This window comes from Salmo salar, chromosome ssa06 (genome assembly GCF_905237065.1).
Source record: "Salmo salar chromosome ssa06, Ssal_v3.1, whole genome shotgun sequence".
NCBI lineage: Eukaryota > Metazoa > Chordata > Actinopteri > Salmoniformes > Salmonidae > Salmo > Salmo salar.
The window spans coordinates 22,942,143-22,955,280 of record NC_059447.1 but is presented as its reverse complement, the minus strand read 5'-3'; the positions used below and the strand labels follow the sequence as shown (position 1 = coordinate 22,955,280).

Below are 13,138 nucleotides of genomic sequence, written 5' to 3'. Positions count from 1 at the left end.
ATTCCGAATAGACTTGCCCAGAACTGGCTGAGAGTTTGTGTTTTGAGGGGTGGACACTTCGCTAGTCTCATTAGTATATTTTCTAACACGTGTCCCCCCCAGAACTTAATAGAGCATCTGACGCATAATACAACATTTTAGTTCTGGTTGTCCGAGATGAAAGATGATACAGGAACATGTCTTGTGTTGAGCAATTTAACTACAAACCCCATGATGCCTTGTGTTTCCTGCCGCAGAAAAAGCTCCCTCTGACAGCGCTGTCCCAGGCTATGCAGGATGGAGGAAGCCAGCTGGGGGAGGAGTCACTGATTGGGTGAGTGTGGAGCAGTGACAGCAGACATATATGGGGCCGGTTTCCCAGGTACAGTGGAGATTCTCCATGCTTCTGAGTCCAAGACCAGGCTACATCTGTGTTTTGAAACCAGACTATGATATGTGGTTTGAACATGGTTTCTACATGTTCAACATGCAGATTCAGAAAGATTCAGTTGAGAAAGTTAGTCCATAAGCACAGAACATGATCAGATCCCAGGACTAAGCTAGTGAGAGTTATACAGGGATGGATATGGTTGTTTAAAAGGCCCCAAATGTGTTTGTGGTATTCCTACAATATCTATTACTCTCAGCTTTAGGATTGATAATGCAGTGGTAACGGTCTCTCTCTCTCTCTCTCTCTCTCTCTCTCTCCTCTTTCTCTCTGTTTATCTGTGTATATGTGTGTCTTTACGCGTGTGTGTCTTTACACGTGTGTGTCTTTACGCGTGTGTGTGTGTGTGTGGCAGTAAGATGATGGATGTGTGTGGGGAGGCAGAGGGCAGACTAGCGTCTGAGCTGATGCAACACGAGGTCCAGCTAGAGAGAGACATCCTGGAACCTCTCAACCAGCTAGCAGAGGTGACCACCAACACTCTCCATATCTTACCCTGGCATTGATAACACTGAGCATGCCAATGGTCATACTAATGATAATGACACCATTTGTGATCACTCCTATACCTACATTTAACATTTAACCTACCCAGGTGGACATTCCCAACATCCTGAGACAGAGGAAACAGCTGGCTAAGCTAGTCCTAGACTATGACTCAGCCAGAGCCAGGTACTGTACTAGAACCCCAGAGCCAGGTACTGTACTAGAACCCCAGAGCCAGGTACTGGACTAGAACCCCAGAGCCAGTTACTGGACTAGAACCCCAGAGCCAGGTACTGGACTAGAACCCCAGAGCCAGGTACTGGACTAGAACCCCAGAGCCAGGTACTGGACTAGAACCCCAGAGCCAGGTACTGGACTAGAACCCCAGAGCCAGTTACTGTACTAGAACCCCAGAGCCAGGTACTGTACTAGAACCCCAGAGCCAGTTACTGGACTAGAACCCCAGAGCCAGTTACTGGACTAGAACCCCAGAGCCAGGTACTGGACTAGAACCCCAGAGCCAGGTACTGGACTAGAACCCCAGAGCCAGTTACTGCACTAGAACCCCAGAGCCAGGTACTGCACTAGAACCCCAGAGCCAGTTACTGGACTAGAACCCCAGAGCCAGGTACTGGACTAGAACCCCAGAGCCAGGTACTGGACTAGAACCCCAGAGCCAGTTACTGGACTAGAACCCCAGAGCCAGGTACTGCACTAGAACCCCAGAGCCAGGTACTGCACTAGAACCCCAGAGCCAGGTACTGGACTAGAACCCCAGAGCCAGTTACTGGACTAGAACCCCAGAGCCAGGTACTGGACTAGAACCCCAGAGCCAGGTACTGGACTAGAACCCCAGAGCCAGTTACTGGACTAGAACCCCAGAGCCAGGTACTGGACCAGAACCCCAGAGCCAGGTACTGGACCAGAACCCCAGAGCCAGGTACTGGACCAGAACCCCAGAGCCAGGTACTGGACTAGAACCCCAAAATCAGGTACTCAACTAGAACCCCAGAGCCAGCTACTGGACTAGAACCCCAAAAATAAAGCTATGCCAAATAAAAAAATATATTTTGCAAAAGTTGTATGTGTATTTCTCAAGTAAAGATCTGTGTTCACACATAGATGAGACAAAGTTCCACATCTCCATTATATTTTCTTTTTGTTCCAGGTGGTTGCAGGCAAGCAAGTCTATTCACTTTTCCACAAACTACCAGGCCACTGTCGCCAAGGTTGAGACTCTCAAAGACGAGATGGACGAGGCCCTGAACAAAGTGGAGATGTGTAAGGTACTGTAGATAGTATTCATTCAAGTCTAGTTATAATTTTTCAATGAAAAGGAACTGGTCACTCGCTAGCAAAATACATACTGTAGTAACAAGACTCTGGAGAAAAGCTGTTGTTTTATAGATTGATTTGGGATAAAAACAGAACAGACGTTTTTTACAGATTGATTCGCCATATCAAGTGTCTCCACTGAAATCATGTCAACATGCATTTACTTTCATAGTGTATTGAACTGATATCATTTATAATATGTGCACCAAATGTGCACATACAGCAGAGGATGTAATGGTGGGCAAAGTGGTAGAATTAGGTTTCCAGGGAATTCTGCAGGTTTCCAGCACTATGAAAAAACTCTCAGTATAAAGGAAAGTCTAGGGACAGCACAGGGCAGCATGAGAGCACACACTCCTGGTATTCCTAGATGACCTTGGAAAATTGGGAATACCTTCCTGCTCTAATGACTGGAGGTAAAGTTGAAAAGATGGCGTCATTCCAGCTAAGGCTTCTTAATCATGACAGGATCATATCTGATGACCTGGCTGAACAGAGGGTTATTGTGACAGGGGTATGAACAGAGGGTTATTGTGACAGGGGTATGAACAGAGGGTTATTGTGACAGGGGTATGAACAGAGGGTTATTGTGACGGGTATGAACAGAGGGTTATTGTGACAGGGGTATGAACAGAGGGTTATTGTGACAGGGGTATGAACAGAGGGTTATTGTGACAGGGGTATGAACAGAGGGTTATTGTGACAGGGGTATGAACAGAGGGTTATTGTGACAGGGGTATGAACAGAGGGTTATTGTGACAGGGGTATGAACAGAAGGTTATTGTGACAGGGGTATGAACAGAAAGTTATTGTGACAGGGGTATGAACAGAGGGTTATTGTGACAGGGGTATGAACAGAAAGTTATTGTGACAGGGGTATGAACAGAAAGTTATTGTGACAGGGGTATGAACAGAAGGTTATTGTGACAGGCGTATGAACAGAAGGTTATTGTGACAGGCGTATGAACAGAAGGTTATTGTGACAGGGGTATGGACAGAGGGTTATTGTGACAGGGGTATGGACAGAAAGTTATTGTGACAGGGGTATGAACAGAAAGTTATTGTGACAGGGGTATGAACAGAAAGTTATTGTGACAGGGGTATGAACAGAAGGTTATTGTGACAGGGGTATGGACAGAGGGTTATTGTGACAGGGGTATGGACAGAAAGTTATTGTGACAGGGGTATGAACAGAAAGTTATTGTGACAGGGGTATGAACAGAAGGTTATTGTCACAGGGGTATGAACAGAAAGTTATTGTGACAGGGGTATGAACAGAAAGTTATTGTGACAGGGGTATGAACAGAAGGTTATTGTGACAGGGGTATGGACAGAGGGTTATTGTGACAGGGGTATGGACAGAAAGTTATTGTGACAGGGGTATGAACAGAAAGTTATTGTGACAGGGGTATGGACAGAAAGTTATTGTGACAGGGGTATGAACAGAAAGTTATTGTGACAGGGGTATGAACAGAAAGTTATTGTGACAGGGGTATGAACAGAAAGTTATTGTGACAGGGGTATGAACAGAAAGTTATTGTGACAGGGGTATGGACAGAGGGTTATTGTGACAGGGGTATGAACAGAGGGTTATTGTGACAGGGGTATGAACAGAAAGTTATTGTGACAGGGGTATGAACTGAGGGTTATTGTGACAGGGGTATGAACAGAAAGTTATTGTGACAGGGGTAAGAACAGAAAGTTATTGTGACAGGGGTATGAACAGAAAGTTATTGTGACAACGGTATGAACAGAGGGTTATACTGACATAGGTATGAACAGAGCCTGACATACATGTTATTAGGGCTATGTTATTAAAGGGTCATGACTGTGCTGTCAGTTACCTATACATGCTATTCACATTGTCAGGTTCAATGTTCTGATTCAATGATCCAGAGGGATACCAAAGAAAGCAGGCTAGATGTATTAACCACAATGGGTGTTGCAGCTTCAAGACAAGATACAACGTCACAAGCACATATATCTATAACCTCCGACTAGGCCCCCTTTCCCAAACAGACCCCCCCTTCTGTGTCTAGGATGAACAATCAATCTCTGTGGTGTAGACCCAATCAAAAGTGGGTCTACACCACATTTGGAGGGACAAAATGCTGATGTTTACATGGTCCTTCCTCAGGACCAGTTGTCTGCTGACATGTATAACTTCTCCTCCAAGGAGGGAGACTACGCCCGCTACTATGTTATTGTGAGTATTCTTCATCCTGACTATCATAACATCATCATTTCCTTCAGATCACATTTTACCCACATTAGCTCATCATTTGAAATGTTACATTAACAGTAGGGTAGTATTGGATTGAATAACTTTCTTGCCCTCAGGGAATTTAAGGTGTGGCATTTGGAATAAATGGAATATGTGATACAACATAAATGTGTGTGATGTCATGTGAATGTGTGTGATGTCATGTGAATGTGTGTGATGTCATGTGAATGTGTGTGATGCCATGTGAATGTGTGTGATGCCATGTGAATGTGTGTGATGCCATGTGAATGTGTGTGATGCCATGTGAATGTGTGTGATGCCATGTGAATGTGTGTGATGCCATGTGAATGTGTGTGATGCCATGTGAATGTGTGTGATGTCATGTGAATGTGTGTGATGTCATGTGAATGTGTGTGATGTCATGTGAATGTGTGTGATGTCATGTGAATGTGTGTGATGCCATGTGAATGTGTGTGATGCCATGTGAATGTGTGTGATGCCATGGAATGTTGGTAGGTGTGATGCCATGAACTGTGAGGCGTGTGTGATGCCATGGGTGAATGTGTGTGATGCCATGTGAATGTGTGTGATGCCATGTGAATGTGTGTGATGCCATGTGAATGTGTGTGATGCCATGTGAATGTGGGTGATGCCATGTGAATGTGGGTGATGTCATGTGAATGTGTGTGATGTCATGTGAATGTGTGTGATGCCATGTGAATGTGTGTGATGCCATGTGAATGTGTGTGATGCCACGTGAATGTGTGTGATGCCACGTGAATGTGTGATGCCATGTGAATGTGTGTGATGCCACGTGAATGTGTGTGATGCCATGTGATTGTGTATCAGTTGGTAGAGGCCCAGGCTGACTACCACAGGAGGTCTCTGGCTGCTCTGGAAGGAGTCCTGCCGACCATACAGGCACAGAACGGTAAAGGAAACCTTAATGAATCAAAACCTGTTAACAATTTTCTTGATAAAATACAAAACATTAATGTTCTTCCCCTGCAAGAATAAATTCAGCTGAATGTTGATTCAAAATGCTTTCTCACTTCATGCAGTGAATGTTCTGACTGCATCACCTTGGTCAGATATGTTTTACCTCTAACCAGTAGTCTCTTTCATTTCAAAGCCAGTATTCACAAAGCACAGCCAACTTTTCATGTCATGTTAAGTAGGATACCGAGTCTGATAAAGGTTTGTTATAAAAAGAGAAAATCTCAAGTGACTTAACTGCGTCGGTTTGTTAAGTCTTGGCTCTTCATTGCCTTAGCAGTAAAACAAAGCGGTGCTAATGAGCAGTTTTTCTCTGACTTAATGAAATAGGAATTAGATTGAATCAGGTTAAATTAGATTTCAGTGAAAATGGCTCTATTGTCTTAAAAACATCTACAGTCACATCTGGACCCGTATTCCCCTGTCCGTATAAAGCTGATTCATTATGAACTGAAAGGTTAAACTGATCCTAGATCAGCAGTCCTTCTCTGAGCGCTTTTTGAATAGAGGCCCTGGTCGAACTCTGGAAAATATTTATTAATGACATGTGCTAAGATGCAGTTGGTTAATCTGTTAGTCGTGCTCTAAAATGACAGGAATAACCTAGCAGTGAGAACAGAATCTTTGTTTCCTCACATACGGTTCATGATAATGAAACTGACCTACGCTGGCGGCCATGTTGTGCCCTGTGTACAGACTCATGGATGGAGAAGCCTGCGTACGGCACGGCTCTGGAAGAGCACCTGAAGAGGAGTAACCGTGAGATCGCCCTGCCCTTAGAGGCCTGTGTCATGATGCTGCTGGAGACTGGCATGAAGGAGGAGGTAACCATCACCATGACGACGATGATGATGAGGAAAATAATGGACTAGCGCAGGGATCATCAACTAGATTTTTTTCTTGAGTGGATGGTCAGGGGGCCAGAATATAATTACAAATCATTTGTAGATGGCAAATTGACCGCAAGAAGCCCATACAGATATAATATTGGACTAAAACATAATCATTTCAAACCTTGCTTACATTTATATAGGATCAATTGCAGTATATCTCTCCATTATGTGTGGGAATACTTTGGAACCGATTTCCAAAATGAAAAGCACTTGGAGCTGATTTGCTGGTGTTTTTACAGTTTTACAAATTCAAATCATTTGGACCGCGGGCCGCCAGTTGGGTAACCCTGGGCTAGCGTTTTTATAGTGCTTCTCACTAGGTCTCAATGCACTGCTAGTTATTGAGGGTAAGTCACCCTATCCATATCTAATGTGTAGCAAAATACCCACTCCTTTATGATCAAAACCAACATGTTACAGACAGAAGACTAGGCAATTGCCATTTCACACACATGCTGAGTAAGAGCCTACGGTCTGGTACTGATGACATCTGTGGTCTGGTTCTTTGGTTGGTTAACCAGCCTCGTGCCTTGGAGGGAAGTTTTCAACTGTAACGCTTTCATTTCTTTTCTTCTTATACAGACATTCAGAACTGTTGTTGCCAATATATTTCGCTCAACCTCAAAGACTCGTATCTCTAGATGTGATATGATGGTATCTATTTTCTCCCTCCTTCCTTGTCTCAGTCATACCCAAACCAGACGGCCTTCTCTAATATTAGAACAGAAAGTAGACATCCATTTCCCCCTCAAAGAGCTTCTCAATTCAATGCAAATTGGCATTTTTCCTCATTTATATTTGTATCTAACCGTGGTTAGTTTGTTGAACCAGTTCTAATTTGCTATGAAGAAAAAAACATTTGTAAACTTTAAGACTTTAAAACTGTATCTCTCTCTTCTCAGGGTCTGTTCCGAATCGCTGCTGGGGCCTCCAAACTAAAGAAGCTGAAGGCAGCGCTGGACTGTTCCACCTCCCAGTTAGAGGAGTTTTACTCTGACCCCCATGCTGTAGCTGGTATGACCCATTTCCCTTACATATCCCATTAAAGTTGTTTTCGTTCCCCTTTACTCTCAATAGTCTATGCAGGGGTTGAATTTGGGGGTGCAGAGTGGAAGACAATACAATCTGCAATCTTTGGATTTGAGACTGTATTCAGTCCAGTGGGAATGGTGTATATTTGAGTTAAAAATGATCATGTATCCTGCCATGCCCTCCGACGAACCATCAAACAGGCAAAGCGCCAACACAGGGCTAAGATTGAATCGTACTACACAGGCTCCGACACTCGTCTTATGTGGCAGGGCTTGCAAACTATTACAGACTACAAAGGGAAGCACAGCCGCTAGCTGCCCAGTGACACGAGCAACCCAGACGAGCAAAATCACTTCTATGCTCGCTTTGAGGCAAGCAATACTGAGGCATGCATGAGAGCATCAGCTGTTCCGGACGACTGTGTGATCACGCTCTCCGTAGCTGACGTGAGTAAGACCTTTAAACAGGTCATCATTCACAAGGCCGCGGGGCCAGACGGATTACCAGGACCTGTGCTCCGGGCATGTGCTGACCAACTGGCAGGTGTCTTCACTGACATTTTCAACATGTCCCTGATTGAGTCTATAATACCAACATGTTTCAAGCAGACCACCATAGTTCCTGTGCCCAAGAACACTAAGGCAACCTGCCTAAATGACTACAGATCCGTAGCACTCAAGTCCGTAGCCATGAAGTGCTTTGAAAGGCTGGTAATGGCTCACATCAACATCATTATCCCAGAAACCCTAGACCCACTCCAATTTGCATACTGCCCAAACAGATCCACAGATGATGCAATCTCTATTGCACTCCACACTGCCCTTTCCCACCTGGACAAAAGGAACACCTACTTCAGAATGCTATTCATTGGCTACAGCTCAGGATTCAACACCATAGTACCCTCAAAGCTCATCACTGAGCTAAGGATCCTGGGACTAAACACCTCCTTCTGCAACTGGATCCTGAACTTCCTGACGGGCCGCCCCCAGGTGGTGAGTGTACGTATCAACACATCTGCCATGCTGATCCTCAACACTGGAGTCCCTCAGGGGTGCGTGCTCAGTCCCCTCCTGTACTCCCTGTTCACCCACGACTGTGTGGCCAGGTACAACTCCAACACCATCATTAAGTTTGCAGACAACACAACAGTGGTAGGCCTGAACACTGACAACGACGAGACAGCCAAGTAGGGAGGAGGTTAGAGACCTGGCTGGGTGGTGCCAGAATAACAACCTATCCCTCAACATAACCAAGACTAAGGAGATGATTGTGGACTACAGGAAAAGGAGGACTGAGCACGCCCCCATTCTCATCGACGGGGCTGTAGTGGAGCAGGTTGAGAGCTTCAAGTTCCTTGGTGTCCACATCACCAACAAACTAGAGTGGTCCAAGCACACCAAGACAGTTTGTAAAGAGGGCACGACAAAGCCTATTCCCCCTCAGGAAACTAAAAAGATTTGGCATGGGTCCTCAGATTCTCAAAAGGTTCTACAGCTGCACCATCGAGAGCATCCTGACTGGTTGCATCGCTGCCTGGTACGGCAACTGCTCGGCCTCCGACTGCAAGGCACTACAGAGGGTAGTGCGTACGGCCCAGTACATCACTGGGGCCAAGCTTTCTGCCATCCAGGACCTCTATACCAGGCGGTGTCAGAGGAAGGCCCTAAAAATTGTCAAAGACCCCACCCTCCCCAGCCATAGACTGTTCTCTCTACTACCGCATGGCAAGCGGTACCAGAGTGCCAAGTCTAGGACCAAAAGGCTTCTCAACAGCTTTTACCCCCAAGCCATATGACTCCTGAACAGGTAATCAAATGCCTACCCGGACTATTTGGTGTGTGTGTGTGTGTGTGTGTGTGTGTGTGTGTGTGTGTGTGTGTGTTGTGTGTGTGTTGTGTGTGTGTGTCTGTGTCTGTGTCTGTGTGTGTGTGTGTGTCCCAACCCCTCTTTACACTGCTGCTACTCTGTTTATCATATATACACAGTCACTTTAACCATACCTACATGTACATACTACCTCAATCAGCCTGACTAACCGGTATATAGCCTAGTTACTGTTATTATTCACTGTCTTTTTACTGTTGTTTTTTTATTTCCTTATCTATTGTTCACCTAATACCTCTTTTTTTACATAAAAATTGCATTGTTGGTTAGGGCTTGTAAGTAAGCATTTCACTGTAAGGTCTACACCTGTTGTATTTGGCGCACGTGACAAATAAACTTTGATTTGATTTTAGGGGGGCAGTCCCACTACTTCCAAACGCACAATTGAACCCCATTCAGTTCATGTACTAGAATGCATTATATTTGTGGTTGTGTTGTCCGTGTCTCTGTCCAGGAGCTCTGAAGTCTTACCTCAGAGAGCTGCCTGAACCCCTAATGACCTTTGCACTGTATGATGAGTGGACACAAGCCTCCAAGTAAGAATACTACATATCCACCTGTGTACACAATGATTCACTGTCCACAAATACACTGGACAATATACTCATCACACGCTGCAGTGAAACACTTTTCAAGACCATGCTCGTATTCACTAGGCACAAAACAGAAGAAAACGGACCGAAACTTGGATTTGGCAAATAAGAAATATTTTTTTGCGTTTTCCGTTGCAAAGCGTTTTGCTATGGTGTGCCCTAATGAATACGACCCAAACCCAACAAGTGTTTATTATAGAGACTGTGAAACATTGTACCATCTTATTTGGGTATGTAATGTGGTGTTGTACAGTGTGTCTGACCCAGACAGGAGGCTTCAGGCTTTGTGGGTGGCATGTGACGGTTTGCCAAAGAACCACAAGGCCAACTTCAGGTGAGTGTCAATGCTGGAGACATTTAATCGTCCACCACTCGAGTTATATGCTCCCAAAAGTGATTTATTTATGAGATGCACACAAGGTCTATGGTTCAATCCCCCATTGGGATTTTGTTTTTAGGTATCTGGTAAAGTTCCTAGCCAAGCTGGCCCAGGACAGTGAGGTGAATAAGATGACTCCCAGTAACATCGCCATAGTGCTGGGACCCAACCTGCTCTGGTCCAAGACTGAGGGGTGAGCAATACACTGTGGAGGATATACAACATCCATCGCAGGCATCAAAAAGAAAGGACCAAGGCACTCTTCATATAATTCATAACAATTCCTTTATTTGTATGGCATGTTCAGTGGAAACAAAGATAACACATTTAAAATCTTTGTTTACAAATGTCTTGGCCCTCCTTTCTTTTTGATGACCCATTTACCCCTTTTACCAAAGAGCGCCTTCTGTCTACAAAAAACAACCATTGTGTACCTTAGCAGTGCTTCCCTGTCTTCTTATTTCTACAAATCTATCCCTTGCATTTGAGTTAAACAATTAGCATTGGTAGTGTTGTACAGTACATATATCAGTAGTTAATTTCCTAACAACAGATTTAGCTTGATGTTTCATTGATCTTGATCTCTCTCTCCCCCTCTGTCCTCAGGACTCTGGCAGAGATGGCTGCTGCTACCTCGGTCCATGTGGTGGCCATCATAGAACCCATCATCCAGCACGCTGACTGGTTCTTCCCAGATGGTAAGAGACCTCTACTTCAACCTGGGAGGGATTGTGTTACAGAAAGTCTTTATCTAAGTGACTATGTTACTCCTAAGTTACTCCTCACGCGACATAGAACAGGAAATGCCCGTTGTCTTGTTTGCTGACCTCTCTGTGTTTCACTTCTCACCAGACGTGGACTTTAACGTGTCGGGCATGTTCGTGGCCATGACCCCTGAACCTGACCCAGGCCCTTTTGAAAGGCGACGCCCTGGAAGCCTGGTGGAAGGGGACACTCCCCGCAAAGACAGGTACCTGTCCTACCCCCGTAGCAGCCCCCGTCCCAGCCCAGGTCTCAGCATCCATCCCCGGACACTAACCAGGCAGGAGTCCAGGGGGGCCGTCTCAGCCCTCTATGTAGTGGCTGACGAGTCCATCACAGTCAAAGAAACACCCGCTGGGGAGCAGGAACAGCCAATGCCACTGCCTTCTTAATAAAGTCCAAGCTATACCCTAGGAGACAGTTTGTGAATCCAGAATCCCAGTTTGTGAAAGTCCATTCCAATTCCAATGTGTTTGTGTGTGTTTTAACACTACAGTATTACCGATATGTAAGATGATTATAGAAACAAACCAATAAAATGTGTGTTTAAACCGAGGCCAGCGGTGAACGTGATGAATAAGCACACTTCTCACTAAGAATTGTTCGTAAATTTAACACATTGTTTCAGGAGATATAAGGATTAACCCTCACTTGTCTTGAATTGAATCACACTTTTATCAAGCTGTGTCACCATTTTGAAATACGAAACAATGTTTAACACTTTGAACCTCTTATATGCCACCTCTATTAAAGCCTAGGTTTTAGGTTACTGGTTGTGTGTTTTGTCACTCTATTCTGTTGTCATGCTGAAAGAAATGGCAGGAGCTCAAAGTTCACTAGTTCAAAGGTCACTTTGATCTCATGTGATCTCTGCTTCAGTAAAGGCCTTTGGTTAATACCTCATTCTTCTCTCTCTCTCTCTCTCTCTCTCTCTCTCTCTCTCTGAAGTGGTCTCTCTTTTAATCTGTCGGTATCAGTCCCTGTCTCTGTCTCTGTCTTTCTGTCTCTCTCCTCTCTGTCTCTGTCTCTCTCCTCTCTGATGTTGTCATTGGTGTGTCTTCACCCCTCACTCTCTCCCCTCTCCCCCCTGTATAGCCCCGCTCCTAACAAACTGGGTGACCACACCCCTACCCCCACCCCACGTAGAGCTGCCACTCTAAATAGAAAACAGCACCATCATGCCTCTTCGCCCGTCTTCCAGCCCCCTCTACCACCGCCAGAGGCTGTAGGAGTCACCCAGACCCAGCCTGTGGCTGAGCCCCAGACCCAGGAGCAAACTCTGTGTGGGAGTACGGAGGCTGTCCAGCCTGGCCTGGCTGGGGGGGGTGGGGGTGGTGGTGGGGGTCAAGGTCAGGGTGGGGCACCAGAGGTCCAGGTGGCCACAGGGCAGCAGCCTCTGCCTCTTACCCAGCACAGCGCTGAGGAGAGCAGGTAAGGAGGAAGCAGAAACTGAGTCCCTCCCCTCCCGTCACCAATCAGCCAAACAGAAACCAGAAGGTTGCGCGCCGCCCTGCTGTCGATCCTGATTGATCAACCTACAGCTACTCACTCTGTCATTGACCGTTATGTGTTTGGTTGTCCCATATTGTTCCATTTATGTTCTATGCAGGCTGATACTGTGTGTTGTAATCACACCCAATGAAATCAAGTATGCTGTAAATCAAACCGATGTCTCAAATCCAATGATTTAGCTGTTTGTTGAAAGGCCTCTCCTAGTGATCCAGGGAGCGGCTTTGTGATTGGAGCTTGTCTATTGTCCTATCCCTTCCCAGACAGGGTGCTTGTCCTGCTCCCTCAAGTGTCTGCCTTCCTACCAGCCTTCCTAAATATTTGTCTGTCTGGACCGTTCATGTGGCTGTCTGTTGGTCAGCCCTCCCCCCAAGCATGCATACCTATCTGCCTGCTTTGGCGTTTCATGTAGTTGTCTAATGTTTGCTTTGTGATCGTCCCAAACTCTCGACTCACAGCCCTATGGTTTACCATGCTGGTATCGTCCCAAGCAGGCTTGGTACTCCTGCTCTGGTTATCCTCAATGCATGTGCGACTGTAGTTAGTTTCCTTGAATGAACTTCCCGTGTTTCCTGTAGTGTTTTTGCATCTGTTTTGGGTCAGTTGGAAACACACTGT

At 45.6% G+C, this 13,138-nt stretch overlaps 1 protein-coding gene across 5 annotated transcripts in view; it reads left to right on the top strand.

Moving 5' to 3' along the window:
* The window catches only part of LOC106606653 (rho GTPase-activating protein 17), a 61,073-nt gene that overhangs the window by 42,230 nt on the left and 5,705 nt on the right, over positions 1-13,138 (top strand). For 4 of the 5 annotated variants that reach the window (XM_045719980.1, XM_045719979.1, XM_045719982.1 and 1 more), the window contains 14 exons: positions 237-313; positions 783-894; positions 1,023-1,099; positions 2,082-2,199; positions 4,386-4,454; positions 5,322-5,403; positions 6,165-6,292; positions 7,264-7,375; positions 9,732-9,813; positions 10,124-10,204; positions 10,329-10,442; positions 10,856-10,947; positions 11,102-11,219; positions 12,107-12,442. In XM_045719980.1, coding sequence (XP_045575936.1) covers positions 237-313; positions 783-894; positions 1,023-1,099; positions 2,082-2,199; positions 4,386-4,454; positions 5,322-5,403; positions 6,165-6,292; positions 7,264-7,375; positions 9,732-9,813; positions 10,124-10,204; positions 10,329-10,442; positions 10,856-10,947; positions 11,102-11,219; positions 12,107-12,442 — 1,598 coding nt within the window. The remainder of the gene's footprint in view (positions 1-236; positions 314-782; positions 895-1,022; positions 1,100-2,081; positions 2,200-4,385; positions 4,455-5,321; positions 5,404-6,164; positions 6,293-7,263; positions 7,376-9,731; positions 9,814-10,123; positions 10,205-10,328; positions 10,443-10,855; positions 10,948-11,101; positions 11,220-12,106; positions 12,443-13,138) is intronic. The other variant, XM_045719983.1, reaches the window with a different exon arrangement.